Source organism: Zeus faber (genome assembly GCF_960531495.2).
Source record: "Zeus faber genome assembly, chromosome: 17".
Lineage (NCBI taxonomy): Eukaryota > Metazoa > Chordata > Actinopteri > Zeiformes > Zeidae > Zeus > Zeus faber.
This window is the reverse complement of record NC_137204.1, coordinates 13753343-13781101: the sequence shown is the minus strand read 5'-3', so window position 1 is coordinate 13781101 and position 27759 is coordinate 13753343. Positions and strand designations below refer to the sequence as shown.

The following is a 27759-nucleotide window of genomic DNA, read 5'->3' as shown; positions in this document are numbered from 1 at the left end:
AGGGGACATGGTATCAGAGCCGAGTGTCCACTCGGATGTCCATGCTGGGCTCACACGCCACCCTGAAGCTGCTGCTCTGCACGGGGGGCTCCTCGGGCACGTGAGCCAACGGGTCCGGACGAATCAAATACCTGGGAGCGAGAGCAGGCACAGACGTCAACAACTAGAAAGATGAGACCACTTTACACATTTACTTAATGTGTGTTCAAAATCGAATAATAACAATACGAACATTATTATTATTATTATTATTATTATTATTATTATTATTATTATTATTATTATTATTAATAATAATAATAATAATAAACATAATAATAATAATAATAATAATATCATTGTTATTATCATCCTCATCAGTATAATTATTATTATTATTATTATTATTATTATTATTATTATTATTATTAATAATAATAATAATAATATTTATGACAACAACAATAACATCAGTAATAATAATAATAATAATAATTATATATATATATATATATATATATATATATATATATATACACAGTATATATATAAATATATATATAGCTTTTCACAATGCTCATAGCCCTTAATATTAAATTCATATTTCAGAAAACAACAATGCAAAAATAAAACAACAATCATACAGAATAAAAAATAAAAAAAATAAAAAAATAAATATAAATATAAATTTAAATAAAAAATGTTATTTCTCTGCATGTTATTCATAATAATTTCTCTTTGGTCCAGACAGCAGCGTTCCATGTGACACACATGCTGCAAACACACTGAGGGCTATCCAGAGGATTAGTTGTGCATACACCACGTCGTTGAGCTCCAGCCGCGTGTCAGGAGAAGGGTTTATCAGGACGTAGGACAGGGTGTTTTGCTGCTCATTCAGCTCATCTGTAATAAACACGCCTTCATCAGAGAATAGCACCAAATACAGTATCTGCACAAAATATCTCCTCAACATAGAAATAAATGCAGGTACCTTGTAAATAGCCCAAGTTGACTCTGTTCATGACATCACTGGCTGTCAAATTTGCCACGTCCTCTATGGGAAGATTAACAGACGGTGATGCAAAAGCAGAAATACAAACATGCCAAAAAGGAGAGGAGGAGGCTGAGTACCCTTTGAGTTCAACCAAACTAAATATATACAGTATAGAAATCCTGACTATAGTTCACTATAGAAAAGGCTGTGAAAAATGTAAAAGCATCCCTGCTCACCATATCCGGAGGTGGGAAGGCCGAGGTGCTTCATGCGGTTGCGTACCAGCTCCGACAGCTCCTCCCGCTCAGAGCGCCGGTAGAGGCTGGAGCGCTGCTGGGCCATGCGCTGGGCGTGGTCCCTGCTGGGCTCCCGGCTCCCCGCCTGCCAGCGCACGCTCCTCTTGCTCAGACGCCGGGCCCACTGCATGCTCTTCTTCCTCAGCAGCGGGTGATCGCACTGGTCGCTGCTCCGCTGCTCCTCGCCCTTCTCCTTGGCGTCCTCGCAGTCCTCCGCGCTGAACGACGCCTGGGACTGACGAGTGGCCGTCACAACAGCCCGGGTGGTCAAGCAATATGAAGGCAATGCGGCAATAAAAAAAAAAAGCTCACATTTTATTGCTACGGTTATTTTATGCCCTTTTAAAGCAAGCCTTCAGCGTGTACCCCGAGTTACAATGTCCGACAGGTGACTTTCGTTTGTTCTTCCACTTTCACTCACCTCGGATGTAGAGAAAATGTGCGACTCCGTCCTGTAGATCCCAATGGGGATTTCGGCGCTACAGGAGCAAAGCTTTTGAAAAAGCCTGCCGTAAGTCCTGATCCATAAATCCTCCTCGGATATTTTCATCTGGAAGAATAGCAACACTAAAACGGTAAACGCACCATCGGTGAGAGCCGAGTTTGTTGCACAGTCGGCGCGAAAGCTTGAGATCCTTTCTTCCGCCCATTTTTTTTTCAAGATAACATAAGATAAGACTTTATAAATCCCCGGGCGTTAAAACAGCAAAAAACAGTGCAGTGAGATAAGAAATAACACTTGTGTACACCATCTCTCCACGTACACAGTTGACAAGTGAGCCCGATATGGGCAAGTAGCAGTTAGGTCTACGGTAAATACCAGTCACAGTATTGCAGCATCACTAATACAAGGGGCATACAGTCGTAACAGGAGTAAAAAAAGAGTCATACAGTAATATCAGCAGTAGCAAGAAAATAAAAAGTTCTTCTTTTTAGAGAAACACACGGTAACACAGAACTCACGGCACAGAGATATCCGGATCCCGGCGTGGTATCCAGTCCCAGCAGCAGCCTGGCGATAGGGATCATATAGTCCTTCACGAAAGACTGATTATGAAAGCAAAGCAAAGCAATTACATATACAACACACACACACACACATTTCATTCAGCGCAAGAGACGCGCATAAACTTTGGGGACGTGTTTATCAGACCGAACAATAGGGGGCGCTCTTGCGGAAAAAAAACCAAACCGAAGTTGAAACAACGCGGAGCATTATTGCCACACCTATGCTACAACCTCTGACCTGGGTGAAGAAGCTGTGAAAGGAGTGACCGACCTGGTAGAGCAGCGTGTCCAGCATGCTGATGCTGAAAACTCTGCCCGCCGCGAAGGGGTGGCGGAACATGAAGGCCAGGTTGGAGCCTTTGTCGCGCTCCTTCTGGGAAAGGAGACAAAACCACGGCTTTCAACTTCTTTTGAGAATTTCTTTGATTTTTTTTTTTCATTTTTACTGTATTTGAGTGAAGGCTGAAAGGCGAAAGTCACTCAGTAAACTCAACACTGCTGCTCATGATAATGAGCCAATGTCACCGCCCTGCAGCTGAACTCTCGCTTTGCATGAAGATGCATCGGAGCGCCTCTGGGTTTTTTTTCCTCTACCTTCTCCAGCTTGGAAAGGGCCAGGGAATAGCAGTCCTTCGCCCTGAACTGCATGAACCTCATGTTGGAGGGGTGTGTGAGCTCCGTGATGATGCTGAGACTGGGAAACAACCTGGAGCGACAGGAGGACATTGTGGCTGAAAATGGGTGAGGAATAATTGTGGGAAAAGGAAACAATTCTTGCAGTATTCTATTGGTGGTTTCTCAAGTCTTCTGGTCTGGTTACCTGAACATAGTTTGCACATTGACAATGGTTTTCGCGTCAGCCATGTAATCCTCTTCGGCACTCATCGTACTCTCTTTGTCCACAACGACAAGGTTATCAGCGTAGATGATTCCACACTGCAGCAGGCTGTCAAGACTGAAAGGACACACGTTCATATAAAACGTTACTGAATATATAGCACATAGTGTCCATGTTTTTTTAATATACCCTTATCAATCCCACCACGGGGAAATTTGCAATTTCTCTGCATTTACCCCTCCGAGTAGCTGATGTGCCTAGGAGCAGTGGGCTGCCATATAGAGGCGCCTGGGGAGCAGCCTGGGATTAAACCAGCAACCTTCTGCTTACTAGGCTCTACCTCCTGAGCTACTGCCCCCTATGTGTGTGTGTGTGTGTGTGTGTGTGTGTGTGTGTGTGTGTGTGTGTGTGTGTGCGTATCTATCGCTATCTATCTATCTATCTATCTATCTATCTCTATCTATCTATCTATCGATAACATACCATGTGGTGTCTTCCCTTTCGTTTACAAATACTACACTAACAGTGTTAAACCAGTTAAACCAGAGCCTTACTTGTCAATGGAGCCGGCCATGTAATACACCATAGGGAAACAGCAAATTGCCTCCAGGAAATGGTTTTCAGGTCTATCGGAAATGTAAACATATATCAGAGATGCAATAATAGTCAATAACCTCATTGCCTTGTGATGATATTGAATTGTTTGTAAGTAAACTCAAATCGAAATCCAACCTGAACAGCAGCTGTATGTTCTTTAGTATAAAATGACATCATTATTTTGCAAACAAAAATCCCGTGGTCCAGCTTGGCAAACAATCGGACGCACTGGTAACTTGTTTGAGGGTTCTAGCCTCTCTTATACTGAATTCACCTCCCCTGCCACCGCCAGTGAGAGAGCGCTGCTTTACACATCTCCCAAACCCTTCTGTGCAGGCCCAAGGCTGTTGCAAGTGTCTGAATACACGGGGTGTGTAACACTATGGGCGTAGGTCTTTTAGAGACCTGAGAGCATGCACAGGGGACATGGCATTGCTGATGAATATATATATTTTATATATATATATGCAGTATATAAAAGTCAGGTTCAAGGGGAATATCAAGTTGCTATGGTTACTGTCTAGAGCTATGGAGAACAGCGCTTTTACTTTCTAAACATACCGTGGCTGAGCAGCAGGCAGCAATAACCTGCCACAGTGAATGACAATGGAGTTCCTCCTCCACAACCTTGTCCTAAAAGCTACACCTACGTCAGAACATTATCGCGAGCGCAATATTATCACAGGATGAATAGGAGCCGAAAGTAGAAGAGAGAGAGAGAGAGAGAGAGAGAGAGAGAGAGAGAGAGAGAGAGAGAGAGCGAGAGAGAGCCTGTTCCTGTGGAGGAGTCCTGTTCATTATGTAGATCGTGGCTGAGTGGGGGGACTGACTCACGGGTTATCCAGGAGAAGGACGATGGGGTTCAGTTCTTTCCTGGCCCTGTAATAGGCTCTGAGAGGCACCACAAAGTTATACAGGCCGTTCCCCGCCGTCTCGGCAGACACGATTATGAGTTTATTTTTGAAACCGTACGCCTTGGCGTCTTCAAAACTATTGTGCCTGCAACCCTGCATTGGAAAACGAAAACAAAGTGTCAATGTGGATTTGGTGACGTGACGGAGCAGCAAAAAGGATGGACGAGCGACGGCGCGGTGCGGGCATCAGCGTGTTTGCCCGGTAGACGCTGACCTGGTCCAGCCGTAGGCAGCAGAAGGGAGCTTTCTCAGCTAGAAGATGGCACAACGTGGGAGAGCTCCCGATGTACGGAGAATTAGGAGGATAACCTTTCACGTATCTGGCAGCACCATCAGAAACGACATATCGAACTTGACATTTTAACATCAAGTAATATCCAATATCACACAAACCAGACCCCAGAGCATATGATTGTGCAAAGTCCTCACTCGGTGGAGCTGTGGCCCTTTTCATCCGAGAAGCTGGTGTCATCTTCTGATTGGTCACACAGGAGGTCGCAAGGCAGGATGGAGGAGCAGTCGGCGATCTCCAGGACGGGGGCAATGCTCGGCCGGCGGCCCCCGGCTCCGTTCACTGTGGGCGGGATCAGTTTACTGCCGGAGACGTCGGGTGGACTGGTGTTCTGAAGATCGATGGCAACAGTACCTGTAAAACACGTTAAGTTAAGTGAGTCGCTCCATGAAAGGAGTGCCATTTGGGTCCACAACATTTAATGAAGTCTGTAAGACACATTACTCTGCCAGCAGCTTTGCCCAGCTAAAAACGATGAATTAAAAGTTAATTATAAACATATACTATGTGAGAAAATGTTATTCAAAGTGGAGAATAATATGTTTTATTTATAGCTCCTTCAAAAGTTTTCTGTTATTTTCATGTCCCTTTAGAGAATCTTGGAAGTTTCATCAGAAATATTACAAAATAAACAAAGTATCACAATTTTGTTATTTTTCAGAAGTCAATCAGTTTCCCCATCCACACAGCACATATTAATGACATATATAAAAAAAATTTGGACATAAATATGATAATGTTTTTTAACGTTTTCCTTTCCGCAGTCACACCAACTTATTTTCCCTCGAGACTAATGAACTGTTGCTATAAGTGACACCATAAATCGGAAGTAACATCCTTTCAGCCTTCAGAGGAGCTCAATTCAGAATCTGGTTAATTATATTATTTATCGCTAATAACCTGATGTTTTATAGTGTTTGATGGCATCTGTCAAGCGTAACCTATCCATCCCGTCACCGATAACAGATAGAGAAAAGTTTTAAAATCAATAATTTGTGATAAAAAAACGTGTAATTATTTACTGCTGATTATTAGTTAATGAATATAACCCTTGAGCATATTTTTGGATGACAATTTCCATCCCGTCACCTGTGATAGAAAAATGCAGATGATCAATTCTTTGAATGATGTTTCACATGTTTTATATAGGACTATAGCCTTTTTGTTCATAGCTTACGTAGCTTTTAAAACATTACCTTGTGGTTTTAATGAGTCTTTTCGAGCTCACATGAGCATAAGCATGGCATGTGTGTTGTACATAACATGTCAAACTAGCTTCACACATGAGTCCTTGCTGTAACAGTAGCATTATAATCCAAAATATCTGGTGGGATTGCTGGAAAGGATATTGCAAGGCTTTAAATTAATTAGAAAAAAGTTGGCTTGTGTTCAGAGAGATGATTATGATATTGATCACAATGGTGTGGTGTTGCAGCAGGTTTTAGGTTACTGGAAAAAGTGTCTATTGGTTCACTAATGCAACTTTGGTAAAGGTGAGGAGTATGATGAGTGTTTGTTTTCAGAACAGTAGTTTGTGCTTTGTTAATAGATTTTATCGCAAAACATTCCAAATTGAAAAAACAAAATTGATCAATATAAACTGGGTAAAATTGCTTACGATATATATTTTTTGTGAGGTCGCGGACAGCAGATATGATGCATAACAGCGGCAGAAATGCATTCTTTTTTTGTTTATAAGGAGGTTTGAGTTATTTCTTTTCTCATTTTGAGTTCTTTGTTTTGTGTTCTTCTGTCAAAGTGATCTGGTGATTGAGATAAGATAATCCTTTATCTATCCCACAGTGTGGTACTCTGTAGTGTTATAGCAGCAACAGGATAGCACAATAGCATGAAGCTTGATGACTGCTGAGATCTCAGGCCTATTGTTTGCAGTTATTAGATGTACCATTAAGGGTATAAGTAAAAAATATATACTGTAAATAATAAGGAATATAATATTGAACGCTAAATTTTTAAATATTTTGGTATGTGAATCACATCATTTTTACCCCTACCCTCACTAGTTGCTTAACTTATTGTTGAAGCTCTGTGGAGCCTCAGGTAATGCTTTTTCTGCCGCATTACGGATATTTATCTTGGCTGAGTTTGAGTTTATTAATGGCAGCACATTAATTCAAATGTTGATGGTTTATTGATCTGCTTGTGTCATGGATACACAGAACTTCCTAAAATACTTATAACAACATGGTCACATAAATTATTTTTTCCTTATAACTACAGCCAACACAAAGAACATTCACTATGTGAGTCTTGACATTTATTTGATTATTTTTTCTCCTCAGGGTCGCATCCTGGCAGGGCCTTTTTTGGGCTTTTGTGGTCATTGTTGTTTTCGGATTGTGGAATGAGGCAACGCTTGCCCAGCCATTAGATGGAAGAACATTTTTGTAGCTTTCGAACAAGCTTTTGCACCTGCTCCATGTTGGGTTTGCTGGATTACTTTAACTGTGGATGAGGGAGATGGGTTTTATGTTAGCTGTATTGTTGCAATCGTATGGAGAGGATTACATCTTGTTGCATACTATGCTTGGAAACTCGATGCCCCGGTTATCCTCACCGAGACCCGGAATTTCCTCAGCTGCCTGAGATAGTAAAGACGCTGCCTTGCCTTTCTCACCAGAGTGTCTGTTTGTAAAGTCCATGTTAAGTCCTCTGTGATGTGGACTCCCAGGTACTTGAAGCTGCTCACCCTGTCGGCAGAAGTCCCATTGATCACCAAGGGCGTGTGCGTCCTCAATTGTAATCCTCGCCTAAAGTCCACAATCAGCTCCTTAGTTTTGCTGACGTTCAGGTGGAGGCTGTTGTCCTGGAACCAGAGTGACAGGTCAGCCACCTCCTCACGGTAGGCCTTCTCATCGCAGTCGGTGATCAGGCCCACGACAGCGGTGTCGTCAGCAAACTTGATGATGGTGTTGGAGCTGGACCTGGCCACACAGTCATGTGTGTACAGGGAGTACAGTAGGGGGCTGAGGACGCAACCCTGGGGGGATCTTGTAATCAGGGTGAGGGAGCTGGACATGTGCTAGACGAGACATTCTTGCAGGTGCGGCAAAAAAGTACATCCCCGTGGCTTCATCAAGAAGCACATCCCGGGCTGGGAGTTCATAAAACACCAAAGCCTGTCATGTTCCAGGTGGCTGTGCTCCTTATTCTCCTCATGCCCCCGCAGGTGCAAGATCCCAAGGACCTGGCGTCATGCTACCATCATTGCCCTCCCAAAGCCGAACAAGCCCGCTGACGACCCGAAGTCATACAGACCAATCTCGCTCCTCTGCGTACCATTCAAGATCATGGAAAGGCTCATCCATAGCAGGATCAACCCGGTGGTGGATCCACAGCTGCCCAAGGAGCAAGCAGGCTTCCGCCAAGGAAAATCAACGGTAGACCAGGTAGCACTACTCGCCCAAGACATCGAAGACAGCTACCCAGACAATGAGAAAGCTGGAGTGGTGCTCCTTGCCCTAACTGCCGCCTACAACACAGTGTGGCATTGTGGTCTCCACCTGAAGCTGCTGCAGATGATCCCTCACAAGCACATGGTGTGCTTCATCATGGAGCTTCTGGCAAGCCACAGCTTCATCGTCAAGACCAGTGACGGCCAGCAGAGCAGGTTGCAAAGACTAAAGAACGGTGTGCTGCAGGGGTCAGTCCTTCCACCGATGCTATTTAACATCTACATCCACCACCTTCCAGTGACTGAGTCAAGGAAGTACAGCTACGCAGACAACCTGGCTATCTTACTCCGAACAGCGTCATGGACTATGACTGAGGACAGGCTCAACCGAGACATGGGCACCGTGGCCACATACCTGAGGAAGTGGCGACTTCAGCTCAGTAGAGGCAAGACGGTATTGGCAGCCTTCCACCTCAACTACTAGGAGTCAGAAAGAGAACTTGACATGTTTGTCGACAACAATCGACTAACATTCCAGCAAGCTCCCAAGTACCTAGGTGTGATGATGGACTGTACGCTGGGCTTCAAACAACACCTAGAAGAAGTCAAGGCCAAGGTAACACCACCGGCAGCGCTCATCCGTCGACTCGCTGGTACAACATGGGGAGCCGACGACAAGATGCTACGGATTGCAATTCAGGCCCTGGTCCTGGCCCTGGATGATGTTAAATCATTGTATGAGAGAAAAACCTGGGCATATGATTCGGGGGCATAGTCCTGTGAATGACAACCTGACCAATGGTACACAACCTCTCATCGGTATAAAGCCCTCTTTAGTAGGAGCAAGGGCAGATCAGCAATAATATATATGTATATATATATATATATATATATATTATTGTATATATACACACAATAATATATATACGTATACATATATATTATTGCTCTTTTAGCATTGAGACCCAAAAACCTGGGCCGTAAATTTGGATAACTTTTACCAGCTTGATCCCCAGTCAACAATAAAGCTAGGGCTGATATCATAGGTCCAATTGTATATATCTGACGATTTCTGTTTTGTATTTTATCATTATTATAAGTGTTTTATTTTGTCTTTTGCTACTTGAAGAAAAACATTTTTAAATCTATTTTTTACTTCACTTTTTATTTTATTTTATTATACCTTTTATCCTCCGCTTTTTCAGACTGTTAAGTTTTTTTTATGCAATCGGCCTGTATTGTAACGCACCAGACCTGGCTCGAACAAATTTCGAGTATATGTCTATATTAAATGATGTATACATTTGATTCTGTTTATGATGTCATTTAGCAGACAATCCCCCTCACCCATGCTGGCGAGGATGCTGTGCACGGGCAGCTGCGAGGGTCCGTCGTAGAAGCCCCCGGCGGGGCGCCCCTTCCTCTCCTCCTGGTTGAAGATGAAGGCGGAGTTCTCCTCCTTGGTGATGTTGATGTAGTAGCAGGTGTCAGCGGCGGCCATGATGTGGCGGGGGCCGGGATTCAGCAGGATGCTCTTGTTGTCTTCCTTTTTTATGCCAATCAAACAAACACCGTACCTAGAGGCCGCGGACTTGTTAGTACTGCAGACACAAATACAACGAGCAGGGATGGACAGTAGCAGCAGTGGAAAGTAACAACGTACTTAAATACTTTATTACTGTAAGTATCTGTATTTACTAAAGTATATTCAGTTTCCAAAGACTTTCGACCTTTACTCTTTCAACTTTTACTCCGATTAATCATTTATCAAAATAGTTGCTGGATTAATTTAATAGGTGGCAACAAATAATTTAATAGCTGGAACTGCCTTTTTTCACTATTTTGAAACCAAATTTTATATAATTGTCGATTTTTAATCATTAAAATTTGGCAAATTTTTTAAACTGAGCAATGGTGAATTGCATAATGACAACAAGTAATAATAAAATAGAATAAACAAAAAATAAATACGTGACATTCAATACATAATTAAATGAATCAATCAAAATTGTATTCAAAATGTAATTAAAATAAAGTTAATTCTATATTAATTCTGTTCTATATTCTGAAAACATAAAACAGTAAAATTACGGATGAATTAAACATTGTGATTTTGAAAATTAATTAAAATTAATATAAAAATTAATTCGCAGGCCAGTTTAAACAATATATCAATAACCTGTAGCCGGCCACATTATTGTCCCAATTAAATTGGCAGGGTGTGGTTCCCGGGCCTGTAGTTTTAGACCCCTGATCTACAGAGGATATCAAACATAAATGGATAAATATAGATAGCAAAAGTGGATCAAAACTGTACGTAGATGTCTCCAAACAAATGAAAGTATCCGAATATCTGTGGAGAGCTATCCCTGTATCTATCTATTAAGCTTCTATTCTCTGTATGATCTTTCTGGTCTCTCTTGTCAGCATCCGGGAGGATGCTTCAGCTTACATGTCACTCACTTCTTGTGAGCGTGGAAGGAGGCGTACGTAAAGCTCTTGCCGTCGTACTCTCTGAAGAACTTGCTGTCGCTAAGGCGGATGTGGTAGACCTCATTGCCCGAGCAGCAGCCGTACATTCTCTGCCACTGTTCTGGAGACTGCTGTCCTTCCCTGGAACAATCCAATTCAAGCGCATTGAAAAGACCCAAGGCCAGATGCTCCCATCTACTTTTTTAGGCAATGGTAAGCGATACCGTAGGCTTACTCAATTTACACTGCGCAACAGATACTGTAAGTGCAAGCCAGCTCACACAACATTAATAAACGGTGGCAGTAATAACAGCCAAAATGGCACTTGGTATGGAACATTATCTCTAAATATATATGGGACAAATAAGAGGGAGCAAGAAAAGGTTTTTATTTTGTAAAAAATATGTATTTTGTTTATTCACATATGTCTATTTATTTATAAATTTGTTCAAAATGTCAAAGATAAATAGTAGGCCTTCTCACTGCCTTACATTTTTTTCTTTGAAGACACAGAGGTCTTAACCCTAACCCTAACCCTAACCCAAAATGAATGAACTTAAAAAAACTAAAATAAATGAACTTTGAGCATACTTTACAGAGATTCATTCTATCTCACATGTGTCGTTATGTCTAGTTTATTTTAATGAGAATTGATCTGGATGCAAAAAAAAGAAAAGAGCGTTTTGTCGTTGTTCCATACGCATATCAAGGTCCTTCACCACAATAAGCACATTTGAAACCTGACTGTGGTCTTTGCAGCTCTCCTTCTTTCTGCCATGGTGTAAAACAGCAAGTCTATGTTTCTCTGTCCTAAAATGTCCTTACTACGAACTATACTACTTTTAGTAATTACAATGTACCCCTCATGAGACCATAAGGAATACGGACTACAGAGAACCTGAATAACTAAAAATATTCCATATTTTAGCAGTATGAACCCTCTTTCATTCCCTTATTTTCTTTCCTTATTCCTCATGATATGATGACAGACTGATATGCTGAGAGGCCTATGATGGACTCAGCTAGACTTATCAAACATGTACCTACTGTTGATTGATTTCTCCAAGTGCTTGTGACGATCACAGGCCGAAAATTGTTTGTTCTTTAAAGGTCGTCAGCTTGAGACTCCAAGTGCAAACAAACATTGATTCCCCCCTGACGGGGTTTCCCTTTGTCTTTGTCACAAATTGTAAAGGGTGACGTGTTTTCGTGCGTCGAGGCGTCGTTTTTTTTTTTTCCTACCGGAGAGCTTTTCGCACAACATCCCCATTATGCATGGTTCGTCTGCGCCCTCTGCTCTATTAATAGACTCTCTTTGGTCTGTACCTGGGCTTATTCATACCCCTCGTTCCCTTTTTTTGTTTGTTCTCGAAGCGGCCATTAAATCGATGGTACTCGTCAGCGGGGGACTGAGTTACTCACTGCCCACGGGAGGTGTGGACGAGCAGGGTGACCAGGGTCGACGTGGCAGGACACACGCAGTTCAGGGCCAACATGGCGTACTTGAACTCCTCTTCGCAGACGACGTGATCTGTCAGTCGCCCGATGAGGGGGAGAAAGGAAACTTTCGCTCAGATTCCGGAAATCATAATCGGGGGGAAATAAATAAATAAATAAATAACGAGAGGATTTGGGAGAGTCACCTGCAAATTTGACGTGAAATTTGTTTTCAGGCTTAAGGATTTGGACGTAAAGGGGGCAATTCGGAGCAAAGTCCTTCACAGCCCACGCTCTCAGGATGGTTTGGTGGTCCTGAAGGGGACAGTCAAAGCGTGAGCAATTTCAGCTTCACTATTCAAAAATCAACCTGCACGTCCATCTATATAAGAAATTTAGCATCAGCATTACTCTTTCAGTTGCTACTACTTCTGGTGACGAATATGTTTTTTCACGAATTGATTTTGCCCATGAATGCTGCTAGTTCTTACGGCAGCCATGCGATCCACGTCGTTGCGGCTGCTCAGGATGAAACAGGCCTCGGCGTCATCCATCCTGCAACGGAAAAGACACAGCGGTCAGACACAGAAACGAAAACGTGATTACCACGGAGCAGAGGGCAAACATCCTCGTCGACCCTTGTATTGATTAAAAACAGAGCGGTTGAGATTTAATACTTCCCGCGATCGAGACTGAGATCCCACCGAAATGCTCGGCGCCAGAGTGTGGAGTTACAGGCGTATTTGCATAACGTGGAAATAATCGGCGGAGTGGAGGGAGAGAAAAAAAAGGAGTGAGTGGGTGGTTTGGAACAGTGTCAGAGAAAAGGATGTGAGCTCAGCAGACGCCCACTCCTCCGCTGCTCACGGCTCTGTCAAAGTCATCGCTATATGAAACAAAATGAACTGCCGCGTTCATGCCCACAGCGTATTGTTTTGATGACCTTGCAGACGCCCGGGAGGGCATTTTTTGAAGGCTATCGATGATATTTACTTTATTTATATAGAAAAATGGTGTCATGATATGTCGTCAAAACACAAAAAGGGGAGGCTGAATGCAAAAAGCCTGCCCAAAAAAAGACAGGCTTCCAGGCTTCCAATGACAATAAGAATCACAAGTAAAACCACAAATAATGCATGTGCATTGTCTACTACACTCGAGAAAATGATAAACCCCTTGGCATCAGTTGCACCAGATACTCTCTCTGATAATATAAATTAGGAATTGTAGCTTAAATCCTCAAATTACTGCCTTGACGACTTGATTAACTATTGATTAACTAACTAACAAACTAACTAACTATTGCAAATTGCAACAGCTCCCTTCTGTCTTTCCCGCTGTTTTTCACAAAACCCAAGACCCGCTCCAACCACATTTTAAACTGCCAAAATGTTTGTGGCAGTTCGGCCTACCAAACACCACCCAAGTGACGTTTTCAGGGCCCTCCGGCACAGAGACACAGACGACGATCGGTTGCAGACAGCAGTTTATTGTAGAGAGGAGGCTAGGTGGAATTAGCCAGGAGCAGATCGAACATGTAATGACAGGGCTCCTATCCTGAGTGTGTGTGAGGATAGGGGTTTTAACCTGTTGCTTGTTAGCCCAATGAGCAACAGGTATGCAGCCACCCTGACCCAATCACCTACATCCAGGTCAGGTGTGGCTGCTCAAACCATGCCATCCCCACATCACAATGTTCCATGTTGAATATTAACATTCTAAGATTTTTCCGCCAAGTCTTATAAACCACGCTAAATGGCTTCACAGCATCTGTACGCCTGTATCCTCACAGAAAATGCTCGGTTTTGAGGATATGCAATTTAGATGCTGCTTCTACAGTGTTGCAGGCCCTGGTCCACGCTGCCTTTGGGAAACCTGCTGATGTCTGTTCTCTGGGATGACCTCCCCGAGAACAGCATGTCCAGCACGTCAGCCCGGTTCTGCAAAGTCTTATGCAGAACCAACTCCTCACCAAGGCTGAGGATGTTTAAGTGATTGAATTTAGGCTGCACGATGTAGAATTTATTTGCCATCATTGAAATGTAAATGCACAATACTCTACACATATCCTAAAGGATATCCTGTAAGGATAACAGATAATTGGTCCTGTATGGTAGGACAACAGTACATCAGCCTCTGGGTGCACAGAGTGCAGGGTGCAGGTTATCGACAATGACTTTTAAATGAGAAGTCTGTGTTTACAGCCAGAATACTTTCCTGATGAATCGCGGGTAAATAAGATAGAGGCTTGTGAGAGGTTTGTCGCAGTGTTGAGCAGTATGATTTACCAACATAACAATATTAATTCTGCCAAATTCAATGACTGCTCAGAAACTGACTTGTTTGATTTCATGGGACTCGCTGAGCAAAGAAACGATCCTGAGTTGTTGATGGCATTACTTTGCACCTTTCAAAAGTGAATTTTAGTGAGGAAAATTCAGATAAAATGCTGTGTGTATCTTTTTCAGAGGAATGGTTTAGAGGGGTCAAAACCTGATTATTATGGTTTTCCTCCTCTCTCTCCCCTACGTGATGTCCCAATCAGCCTGGGAAGACCTCCACACAACTCAAAAGCCCCATGGAGTCTGGTGATCAGAGGGGAAGCACAGTGGGGGCAGAGTTAACCCCCATCAGAGCTGGGCTGGGAGGAGGTTCCCACCTGGGGGGTGGGCGGGCTCTCCATTGCCACCTGAAACTCTTAAAATTTCAAGGATTTGAGGAAATGTCCAAATAATGATAAAAGATTGGAAATGTTAGATCGTATCCATGTATGCTGTTGTTTAATTGTCTGACCCAAGGTTCAATGAATGTTCCCTATTCAGATATAAAGGATAACAATACATTGAGAGAGGCGTCGGTACAATAATAACTGTTCATCAGGAGTGCGGATAATGGCTGATTTGTGGCTAATGGCCATTTTCACGGATTCTTATTTTCCGAGAGAGGGCCGAGGGCTTTCCTCTGTCCTTACTTGGCTCTCATGAGGTCCTGGTCTTTCAGAACAGATCCTTGCAGATAGATAACCCTCTGGGACCACAGAGGGATCTGCAGCACTCTCCTCACCTGGAGGTCCATTTCACTGGGGCACAGGATCACCACGTAGTAGTCCTAGCACATTACACAACGGCCACATGAGCAAATGCAGATGAGCAGATGAGTAAGATCAATATATCTAAAGAAAAAAAAAAAGATTAGTCCCAACCAGTGGCCATTAGAGTTAATCAGTAAATGCTTCACGTCAGCAAATGGAGAATACCTGTAGTCTTGGGTGGGCATAGAATTCATTAAGGAAGTCCATTAGCAGGTCTATTTTCAGCGTGCTGACACAGAGCACCACATGCTTCTCTGTCTGGGCGCGGTGGCGGCTGTAGTTGCCTCCCGACTTCTGTCTTTCCATCCACAGGTAGATCAGCTCCTCAAACTGAAAAAAAAAACCCGTACCCATGTAAACACGTCGGAAAAAAAAACCCGAACAAGATCGCAATCCGCGGTTATGCTTTCACAAATCAGGTGAAGCTACCTGCAGAGGTAGGACCACCAGCGCCACACAGATCATGATCACCACCAGCAGCTGGGACGGCCAGATGCGAGGAGTCACGTCGCCGAAGCCCACGGTGGAGAAGGTGACGATGCAGAAGTAGAAGGCGTTGAAAAGGGAGAGGTTTTTCCCCGCACGCTCCAAGTGCTGGATTCCACATGTGCTGCGCGGGACGGCGTCGAGAGAGACCAGCGTGAGATGAGCGACACTTTGGAACGCGGCCGCGAAGGACGTGCGGTATTTAAGCGCGGGAATCAAAGTGTCAAGCGCCGAAGGTGAAACACTGGACACTGAAGCGGCGAGGAAAAAAGAGCAGATAATCTGTACAGCTGAGAGATGAGTCCAGGAGGTGACGGCTCACCCAGTGAAGACCAGGCACAGCAAGGTGCAGATGAGGATAAGGACCTGGTTGAACATGGCCGAGTTTGTCCTCTGGATGGCTCTGTGCACATCGTTCTGTACGATGAGAGATTGACAGGGGAGGCACTTACACGCATTATATTTACATATAATACAAATGGTTGGTTTTTTTTTTCATTTTAAAACAGCATTTCACATGATTGGGACCTACTATCATGTTCTCCAGAGCACACTTGGCCAGCCAGCAGTTCAGAAAAACGGGGATGAAGATATTCCTAATAGGTGGCCAGAAGATCTGAAAGATCGGAAAATGCAAAACCTTACGGCTTGACACAAATTTGATAGAAACGCATGATATACCCATGATGACATTTTCTTCATTGCCTCAACACTGTGGTTCGCTTTGCTCTGAAATTAAATTATGTGGAAAAAAAATTGGGCCGCTAATGTTATTCATGGTTTTATATGACGGACACTGTTAAATCACTATAATTTACATGACACACCTAACTCTTTATTTTATGGATGTACATGCCTGCATGTTTAGATTTGCCGTATGTATGTATCAGAGTCGATGAACAGTGTGGGGAGCAATGGAGACCATATGATTTACCGTAATGATGAAGGGAACTGTGTTGATCATCTCCAGCAGAAAGGAGACCTGGAATATCTGCTCCCAAATGTTCCCCTGTGTTAGGCAATGCGTGCACGCCCACACACACACACACACACACACACACACACAAACAATCATAGACTTTATTTATTCACCAATCTAGCTGCACTAATGAGAGGTCACATAGGAAATTAATTTTAGTTGTTTTCATTTAATCAATGAATGTTTTCATGTTTTCATTTAATCAATGAAAACAATACCATGGCAAATTAAATATTTTAAAGTACGGAAATCAATGAACACCTCAGTCAAACAGACCCACATTAATGGCGATGGCTTCAGCTGTATATACCCTTCCATGGCATGTCAAATGTCTGCTGTGAAAAGGGTCCATTTCAGCGCCTGCGATGAGAAGACCCTGGGGCTATGATGGCGCTTGCCGCTAGGCAACATGCAAGGATGGAGGAGCTGCTTGAACAAATCTGAGTTTGATGCACGGCCCTACAGGCGAGGAGCTGCGTCTTGACTCTGGTGCGTTCCGATACAGGCAGCCAATTAGAAGCCTGGAAGAAAGGGGGGACATGGGGGATGGTGGTGTGTTTGAACCTCAGTCAGGCTGTAGAATTCTGGATTCTGTGATGTCGAGATCTGATGGCGGAAGTGAAAAGGCAAGCGAGAGAGGGCTGCAATAGTCTGGTCCTCTCGTTCTATGAACGCCGTCGATAGAAAGCAGCACAGTTGGTTGTCCAGGATCACACCAAGGATCCACTCCGTCGGACGCGGTGGTACACCGATTTTCGTATTTAATGATGGAAAGGTCTGTGTGGGGGCATTCCCAGGTAGAAGGAGTAGCTCAGTTGTTGTTTTTTTTCTTGCAAAGGACATCCTGGCACATCCTTGAAATGTGTTTCTGAAGGAAACAGGTCAGTTTGAGTGTCACCGGCGTAGCAGATATGGGAGAAGTCACGGCGGTGCAGAGTGCTTGGCCCGGCGAGGTTATCAATCAGCCAATTAGGAGACCAGCCAAACCTGAAAAGCCAAGCTCATGGAGGGGAGAGAAGGATTTTTGGTGGTTAAGGAGAGTAAGTACAAGGGAGAGGGGTGAAGGGCCTCAAGGAGGCAGCAAGCAGAGCAGTCTCTGAGAGAAGCCCCTGAAACCAGATTGAAGAGGGTCCGAGAGCTCTCCTGTTAGGTTGTTCTGAGAGCGATAGCCAGAGAGAACTGATCCCTGATCCAAGTCCATTTGGGTAAAATCCGGAGCCCTGTGTCTCTGCCTATGAGTCGGAAAAGGAATAAGCAGTAGAGGGGAGATCTGGTGGTGTTACATTCTTCAAGTCTGGGCGAAAATGCATGATATAGTGCCATTGTCATTGAGGTGCAGAGTCCAGTTTATTTTATACTCCGTTCTAATAGGGATCCCATCTTTTGCATAAAAGTACCCTGTTACCGTAATCTATGGGTTTGTACGTCAAAGGTTATGTCACCTCAGGCCGAGTCAAATGCACAAAATATTACACCAATACATTTGCTTACGTCAGTTAATTGTATAAGAAGGATATAGATGTATAACACACCTTATTTAATACCACAATATGTGTTCCTCTACTCAGTCCCATCAGAAATAACAAAGAGCATTGAAATTACATTTCAATTAGTGTGGCTTAATTAGCCCCAAGCGTGTTGCGTAAGCGAAATGGCACTTATGCAAGCGACCCTTTCTTTGCCATGTTCCATTTCTCCCTCGCCAGGTTAGTCAAAGTCACAGCCGGTTGCGTACATACACCTGTTAGCAAACGGACTGAGTCACGGGAAAAATGTCTCCTGCTTCTGGCACGTCACTTGTAGCTGAACCCACATGCCACTTAATCCATCGACTCTCCAGCAGCCTGTCATTTCCACTGACTCCACATCCTTCCGTCCATGTATTTGTGATTTATGTTAATTATGCATTATACACTGTGCTAATCATCATCTGCGCAAGTCCCTCGTTGTGCAAAACGCATTAATCCCTGACTTTTTTGGCATCTGTGCTTGTTGCTGTGTGTGTGTGTGTGTGTGTGTGTGTGTATGTGTATGTGTGTGTGTGTGTGCGCGCGCGCACGCACGCGCGTGTGCGTTGACATTTCTGCGTACTCTTTACCTTGTAGCTCAGGTACATCAGTAACATCGCCTCCAGGAAACTAATGATGGCCACAATCACCTAAGCAAGCACAATCAGGGAAACAAAAAAAAAACCGAAATAGCTTGATTGTAGGTAGAATGAAAAATTCTAGACCAGTGATCAAACAATGAACATGATAAAACAGTCATTATCGCACATTCTCTCAAGGTGCTCACGTCTTGTTAATGAAATAATAGTGAAATTTAAATATTAATCATTTTGCTAGGGACCCCCTGGAACCTCTAGAAGGACCCCCTGGAAGTCCCCGGACCCCTGGTTGAGAACCACTGCTCTTGACGGAATCACCACTGACTACACTTGGAAAACTTTGTACTACTGAAAAAATACTGAATTTCTCTGTTTATATTTTTTTACACTTAGAACAATTCTGAAACTTAGATGTAGTGTTCAGATTCTACGGTGACTCACTTGTATGGCCCAGACTGGAACCTTCCTATCAACCCAGAAGATCAGTTCCCTGGCCGAGCAAACCAGAACAGATACATAAAACACAGTTTAGACATAAGATATTAATATAACTATAAATCAAGCCCCGTGTGACTGGGCCCTGAGAAGTGAATATTCTGATTCTCCTGTGTTGGAATAATGACAATTTATGGCAGAAGATTGGAGAAAACATTCACATACCAAACGGAAAGTTCATCCAAGTGCCGAAGACAAGCTCACAGGTTAAACGTGTATGGCATCATTTTTTTTATAGATTGACTGGAAATCAGATCATCACGTGTTATAGGCTCAACAACCCCTGCTCCGTCACAGTATCACCCGTTTCCTTACCAGTTAATCTCACTGCCCTGCAGCGAGGCGTTCCACTGACAGTCCACGCTGCAGCGCGAGGGAAGAGGAAAATGAGGAAGGAAAGGGAAATAAAATGCAGCTTTTCACAGAGCGGTGTAGGAAGAGAGTATGATATAGATACTACAGAACGGGCGCCAAAGGTTTGGACAGCAACGCCTTTTCTTTCTTTCCTTTTCAAAAAGTTGAACATTCCTCTCGTGTCCGCTACCAGACTTTCTTGCCTCACTGTGTTTCCTTTTTGGGTCACAATATTGCAGCGGATCATGAGGGTTATTTCTTTACCATTATACCAATTTATGCCAATAGCAGACCATAGAGTCAAACGCAAAGCCTAACATCACATTTTGAAGTATTTTAAAACAAGGTTTATAATGGTGTAATACTAATGCTAAAGTCATTGTTGTTTTTAAGTAAAAAAGTGTCAAAATAATATGACACAAAAAGCCTGAAATGAATGGTGAAAACCAGTCCAATTCTAAGCCGATTTCAACCACACCGCTGTTATAAGGCGTGACACAATAAAAAAAAAAACAGCTACAATTATGTCTGTGTTGAGGGATGATGTCTAATATACAGGCACATTACAGAAAAGGTCCAACATGTAGAAACGGATCCTTCTGCATGTTACACACACAAAGTACAGACAGAGGTTGACAAACCATTTGCTGCCGCCGCTGGATCCTGCTGGGGGCTGTGGGATGTTACTGGTGACCTGGCCGGGGTTGTCCGTCATCACCCTGATGATGTACAGGAGGCAGGTGAGCAGCTTCAGCGAGAAGTTGAACACCCGGATCCTCAGGCCTGTCGGACAGAGAGACGTCGCTCAGCTCAGCACCGAGGGTTTGCGCGTCAGGATTCCCCCGGAAAGAAATGGAGACTGCCACGGAATGAGCCGAGGAGTGGTTTCATCGATCATGCACCCCGATCTTAATATACCAGTCCCATTAAGGGGATCCGACCGTTCCAACCGTCGGCTTACTTGATCGTTGGTTTTTGATAAAGAAAAGCTTCAGGCGCTCCTTGAAGGTGTTTTCATTCACGTAGAACTCGACCTGGACCCTAACAAGGCAAGGAAGGAGAAAGTCAAATTATTACCACAACTTCCAGTGGGCAAGCAGGCTTTTAAGGCATGCGGCTTCTTCTGAAGCCCTGTTGTAATCGGGGCTTCAAAATATATAATATATAATAAATATATATAATAACACCTTTATAAGTACTAGGTTTTCCCTATAATCATCTGCCTAAAGGGGGCTCTGATATTTACAAATCTTTGAATATTGGTATCTAGAACCCATGCAGAAAACTGATTTGTTGTTAGACAATTGTGAGGTCTGTAAGAAACAACTTGAAAATAAAAAGGAGAAGCGAAATAATGCCCCCTTGTGAAAAAAAAAAAAAAAAATAGGTAAATAATAAGTTAATAATAAATAAAAAAAATCTGAAAAATATAGATGAACAAAGTTACATGGTTGAATAAGTAAAAAAGGTTGAGAGGGCGCAAGGAAAAATAATAAACATAAATAACAAATCATTTTATCCATCACTTATTTACCAAGGGGAAAAGGCAAAGTGAGAGAAGGAGGAGAGAGAGTCAGTTTAATTGCATTAATGATCAGTTATGGGGGAACTGAGGAGGCATTCAGTGCGAGTGCCGGCATCCAGAACAACAACCCCAAGATGTGGCTGTCGCGTTCCAGAGAGAGCACACTGTTCTAGACCCAAACACCTTTATCTGTTTCCATCGCAACATGTCATGCCTGCATGGTGGTGGTGCAAAGTGAAGCAGCCAAACAAAAAACAAATAACTAAATAAAATCTTTCAATAGGCACTCGTATACTCTGTGTAATTAGCGAAGTGCACTTACATTTAAAGCGGCAATGCGGCAACATAATGCACGGGTGCAAGCGTCCTCGTCTTTAGAGCGTGCAAATTCCAACATTGACCCAGAACCATCTCCTAAAAAACACCTCATCCAACATAAGCGCCACATCAGTGTTGTCAATTGAGATCATGCTGATGGAAAGGTGCCGAGGAGCCAGGGAAAAGGCAGATGTAACTTATCAAATAATTAAATGCCTACATGTCACCAGAGATACATGTATGAAGGTTTTAAAAAAAGAATGAAACCAAAGAACAAATTACGATAAAGGTTTGGAAACAATGGAGTTGGGAGATAGGACGACAGCAGAGACATTGTTTACAACCAGGCGTTTGCGAAAGCACGCTGAGCAGGCTAAAAATACATATATATATTAAAAAAAGGTTGAATTTAAAAACGTATTTATAACGGATTAGGACTGTTTCTTTTTTCTTCTCACAAGTGGATAAAGTAATCCGAGCGTGGCGGGGTGTCAGACCCAGTCCCCCAGTGGTCCTGACCGGAGGCAGCCTACCTCTGTCCGGTGTCGCTGCCGAACGAGTCCAGCCTCCATGTGCCCAGGGACGGGCTCACCCACGTGGGGATCACTGTCTTCGGCTCCATCGTCGGGGTCGGGTTTTTTTTTTTAAATGTTGCTTTGTTTCTGATTTGTTCCCCCGTATTTACAGCAAAAAAACATGTACGTTCCGCTGTAGAGACGCTCAGTGTTTTACCCTAAAGCCCCTCCACGCAGCTCCACAACTACACAGCTCCGTGGAGTGTGTGTGTGTCTGTGGTGCGGGGTATTTTTGGACGTATCGTGCATTGTCTATTTGCAATGCAGTGTCTATTTTAATGTTTATTAAAAATGTTAACATTGCTAAAATCTGAAATAATAATAATAATAATAATTCTAACACATATTTTATGGCTTAAACGTGAACCATGGACAAATTCATATATATATATTTTTTCAGATTTATTTTTTTAATGTATTTTTTATGTGTTTGAGTGAATGTCTTTTAAACGCACTTTAACGTTCAGTACTAACGCTCTCTCAGCCTCACTCTCTGTAGTGTTAGAATGTGGACCTGTTGCCACAGCAACGTGACAAGGATACCATGGCCATCATTACCACCAGTTCTCCTCAAAAAAAACCCCACAAAAAACAAACATCTACTGCTGCGAGAGAGGATACATTGCAATATGCATACTGAGATACATTTAAAAAAAAGGTCATTTTTTCAATAAATATTTGTTTTCATAAAAAAAAAAAAGAAAAAAAAGAAAAGATGTGGACATGAAGATCAGAAACTATTTGACTTGAATAAGAAAATTGGGAAGTCTACAGTTACCAAAATGTAAACACATACTGTATTTGCCATTTATGTTCTTTGGTGACACTTTTTGGTCATTCTTCTATTCGTTCTGTCTCAGTCGGAAGAAAGCTGCGGCAACAATAGGTCATATTTTATTTATTTTATTTTGCTGTCACTGGGAGTAAGTTCTGCCAAATTAGCACGAGAGAGAAATTCAAAGAGAAAGAGATCGGAAAAGGAGAGGGAGATATGCTTAACACGGACAAAGCGGGGATGCACTGCTCTCGCTCTCTCTCGCTCTCTCTCCCTGCCGCCCTCCCTCCCTCCCTCCCTCCCGCCTTTCTCTCCTAACTTGCCTTTTTTTTTCTTCCTCAGGTTGAACTAGTCATTTATAGTTGACCTCCTTGGCATTGAGTCAGTGGGCAGAAGACGAGCAGAAGAGCCTATTCCACTTATATCCCTTTCGCTCGCCCACACTGGCAGCCTCTTTGTCTCCGAGGCGCAGCTCCGCAGTCTGAATCGAGTACGCAACTCAAGCTGCCTGGGAGAGTTGTGATAGGCCCACGGAACTGCTTTGACTTGGGTGCACTTTTTGGGAGGAGCCATCCAGACAATTTAAGAGAGAAACGACAAAATGATAACACGAGAATTCAAGCTTAATGTCTAATTTAAGCCTAACATAAGAGCATGACATCTGGCACAAGTGCCAACACATATTCACAGTCGGTGTATTCTCGTACGAAACCCACGTCAGCAAATCAGTCAGCTCAAACGTATTTGTTTGAGCTGACTGATTTGCTCACCTGCAACAATGATATGCACAGGAGAATCTAACATATCATTTATACTATTGGTATTAGGCTGCATAGAAGTGAAATTTAAGATGTTTCTTAAAATAACATTGATATACTGTATAACTGGCCCCAAATATCCAATAGTATGTGCAAGCACTTTCATTATATGTAAACCATCCAATTATGAGATGAACAATTTTTCCATTGGCGCCCCCCCATATGGATTTAGTTTGTATTGCTATCGCACATTGGCTTGTCGAACAGCCCTTAACGTCTATGCTTGTTGTCAATTTTTCAGAGCTTCTTCCCTTCATGTCTGCGGCCAAAATAAATGGTATTTGGCCAATTTATGTAGGCGGAGTGGAAACAAAATGAATCAAAATGGCAGGACGAATGTACTGGCGGAACTTGGTATTACAATTTCGCAAAAGTTGTAGGCGTATAATAGAGTGGAAGCGTATGTGTGTTGAGTTTGGTCTAAATCTGAGTTGCAATGCGGAACATTGTGGCACCAACAGCCTAAAGCGTGGCATCAGCAAAACTGACCAAATGACCACAGCTGTAAATATGCTTGATTTGTGTCTCATTTAATGAATGTGTACAAAAGGCTACACTAGACACTTTCCAGATGACAGATCACATGTACGTGTTTTACCAAAGCACTGAGGATCTAGAGAAAGTCGGAGTACGCACAGTGAGAACACAGTGAACAGCAATTAATCCCCATCGAATGTGTAAATAATTTCATGACATTTGCTTATGAAACTGGAAATTCAGAAACTCTTAAGATTATGTTTACAGTGTACATACAAACGCACATAGGCACACACAGACACAGACACAGACGCACACACACACACACACACACACACACACACACGTCCTTTTCAGCACCACGGACAGTACCACAACCTGTTGCTCGAATGACTCCTTCATGTCTGAGCCCAAATCCAATGTGTGCTTATGGCCTAGTTGAGTTAAAACTCTAGGGGTTAAAGATTACAAACAAAAACACCATATAAACCACAACCCTCCACAATACAACCATAGAGAAGAAATCAACTGTCAATATTCTCTCATATGCCCACCGAGCCCTGCGTGGAACCACTGAGTATGCGTTACAACATCAGCGCCACAGCATTTATTTTTTCTTTCTTCATTATCATTTTTTTTTTGGACTTTCCTCATCATGGGATGCGTCCCACCTGTCATCATTCTGGTAGCTCTGGTCCCCCAGCAGCAGATCTCTGAGGCGAAAGCGGAGCGGGAGGGGAGGAACCTCACTCTCCTGCTGAGCCGCCTTCAGGGTGGAGATGTCCAAAATGACCCCACTCCTGGTGCTGCTGGTCTGGTGCGGCGCTGGAGAGGAGCTGTGGGGGAGGAACAGAAGACGTTAAAAAGCGAGGAAAGGGAAAGAGGGGAGAAAAAGTGGTGGGGGGGGGGGGTGAGGAAGACATGAGATAAATGAATTGAAGTAAAGCAAAGTACAGTAATTAAAACTCAAGAAAGTAATAAAACTTAATAACAGCAGAACGTAAGGACAAGGGTTGGTTTGTCGGGTTTGTTACGTAATCATTAAACCTTCCATTAAAGATCATTCTGACAACTTTATCGAAAGGTGCTTTGGACCATTAAAACATCAGCCATGGAGAAGCGTGAAAGGGATTTCTCTACCTTTAGTCATCGCATATGAAAGAGATGTGGATTACTGAGCAATGATTTCTCTCACATCCGCTTATTTGAACTTTTTCGGATAAACATCAGTAGCAGTAAAAGTGTTATGCCCAACAAGTGCTTCTATGTTCGAAAAAAAGAATGCTTAATTGAAGATTTAGTGTCAGTTGTGTTCTCTGGATGTGGGAAGGTTTCAGGTTTTAGAAATATTATGTTAATAACGAAATATATTGTTTTTAGAGGAATCGTAGCAATTCATCGCTTAAGTAAAGAAGTACATTGAATCATTAAAGAACAACACTATTATGAGACTTTTCTTTGAGTCCAAATTGTACAAATATAATAATATATTGGCAGCTGAATTGCTATTGCATTATTAAATAAAAAAGATTCGATTAAAGTAATGTTTTCATGTTTGCATTTTCTATTCGAGCATATTATGGAGGTCTCGTCGTCCAAGTGATTTCGATGAAAGGTCACCACCCTTACTGGATAAAAATCCTTCATTATCCTCCTATCTCACCTCCTCTTCATCAAATCAAGCACTAGAGAGGGGGAGGAAGGGATTATCTAAAAATAATGCAAAAAGGTTTCGCCTGCTTTATCCTTTCCTCAATGTGTTTCAACATGATCAACACAATTCCTCAATGATAAATATTATCCTATTTCCCCGGTGTTTTGATAATGCTTGCTATTAATACAATTTTATATCATAGGTATTATGCAATTTCTTTTTTTTTTTTAAACAGAAAACACTTCGAACATCATAACACGTTTTTTTTTTTGTTTTTTTTTCTAAATCTGAATAACTTGTTGAGCCGAGGAAGAATCAACTGAACTGAAAGAGAGAGGGAGAGTGAAAAACCAAGGCCATGGACTAAACTCAACAGCACTGGGCTGATCAACCTCAGCACTGAAAAGGAAACGTTTTCATGACGGAAGAAAAAAAAGATGATGATGATGATGATGATGATGATGATGATAAGGATGATGATGATGATGATGATGATGAAAATAATAATAATAATAATAATAATAATAATAATAATAATGATTATTATTAATATAATTATTATTATTATTATAAATGATAATAATAATAATAACATGATTAAAACTTTAAAGTTTTTAAAGTTATTTCACACGCAGCCAAAAAGAAAATGTGACAACATTCTAGACTTTTTTCATATATATATATATATAAATATATATATATATAAATTCTGCCCATTATTGAAATCATGATTTTTGCTCAAAATGAAAACATTTCTTTTGTATTTATATATAGGCCTGGTTTGAGACAGGAGAGACAGAGCGTTTGTTTCACATCATTTCCTCAAAACAGGCTTCTTAAAAAGGAGAGGAGGCAGTCAGCCTGACACTTGGCTTCTTCTCACCCTGACTTGTGTTGGTTCGGGGTCCCGTCGTCGAACACGAACGTCTGGTTGACGTAACATTCGCTGCACATGGCGGCGAGGGGGAGCCCGGGTCCGGAGCCGCTCTCTGCTGCCTCCTTCTCGGTCTCTGGCATCGGACGGGGTCTTGGGCAGGGACAAGAGTCCGGCTCTTTCCACTTGATCTCACCTCATCTCGGCGCCTCCTCCGGTGGATGCAGTGGGCTTTGTTAAAAAAAAATAATAATAATAAATAAGAAAAAGAGAAAAAAGAAAATGTAAAAAGTGTAAATATGAGGTGTGTCTAGTGGATCATCTGGTAGAAGTGGTTCTGCTCGGCCAGGGGTTCGCTCGGAGCGCTGACGCTCGTCATGTTTGACAGCCTTCAACACGCGGAGATGGGCGATAGGAGGCGAGCTGCCCGTGCGCCGCCCGCTTCTGGGTGACGGGAGGACGTTCAGCGCCACCCGCCGGATGATCCGCAGTCTGCAGACATTCAACTGTGAGAGCAAACAGTCCATGATGATGACGATGATGGTGATGGTGATGATGGTGATGATGATGATGGTGATGGTGATGATGATGCTCAGTAAAGGCTGTGCTTGGTCAATAACACACACCCTGTCTGAGCCTTTGAGGTTATTTGTGCAGTACGTAACAGTGATTTTATGTCAGACCGACAGACAGACAGACAGACAGACAGACAGATCATACATCCCTCATGGTGTCTCTCTCACTCTAAATGGAACTCTTCAGGCAACAGTTACAGGAGACGCCATTATAACCAAATTACACGGTTTGAGTTGTTTTGAGTTGTTTCCAAAATAAGTTCGACTGTTATTTGCCGGAATAAATAATTGTGGATATCAGTGTTTTATGCCTTCTATAACAATAGGATTGTTCAAGAAAATTACATCATATGTCGTGAATGAGCGGATGGAATGGAAAGCCTTTTGAAATCACTTTTTTTCACATAATAAATC

The 27759-nt window shown here is 42.6% G+C and overlaps 1 protein-coding gene across 1 annotated transcript; it reads right to left on the bottom strand.

The window, feature by feature from the left end:
* Window positions 1-13: 13 nt before the first annotated feature.
* kcnt1a (potassium sodium-activated channel subfamily T member 1a) lies at window positions 14-26850 on the bottom strand (the record flags this gene model as incomplete). The annotated part of the gene is made up of 31 exons (XM_080017607.1): window positions 14-131; window positions 798-882; window positions 971-1033; window positions 1210-1504; window positions 1691-1819; window positions 2233-2316; window positions 2549-2650; window positions 2872-2983; window positions 3098-3232; window positions 3670-3741; window positions 4547-4719; window positions 4841-4946; window positions 5056-5272; window positions 9681-9910; window positions 10797-10946; window positions 12228-12336; window positions 12449-12557; window positions 12734-12797; window positions 15214-15350; window positions 15499-15663; window positions 15763-15943; window positions 16142-16236; window positions 16352-16435; window positions 16754-16828; window positions 18897-18956; window positions 19347-19395; window positions 19716-19763; window positions 20396-20537; window positions 20716-20795; window positions 24914-25078; window positions 26780-26850. The coding sequence occupies 31 exons, from the start codon at window positions 26848-26850 to the stop codon at window positions 14-16; spliced, it is 3705 nt and encodes a 1234-aa protein (XP_079873733.1).
* Between the last annotated feature and the right edge of the window lie 909 nt (window positions 26851-27759).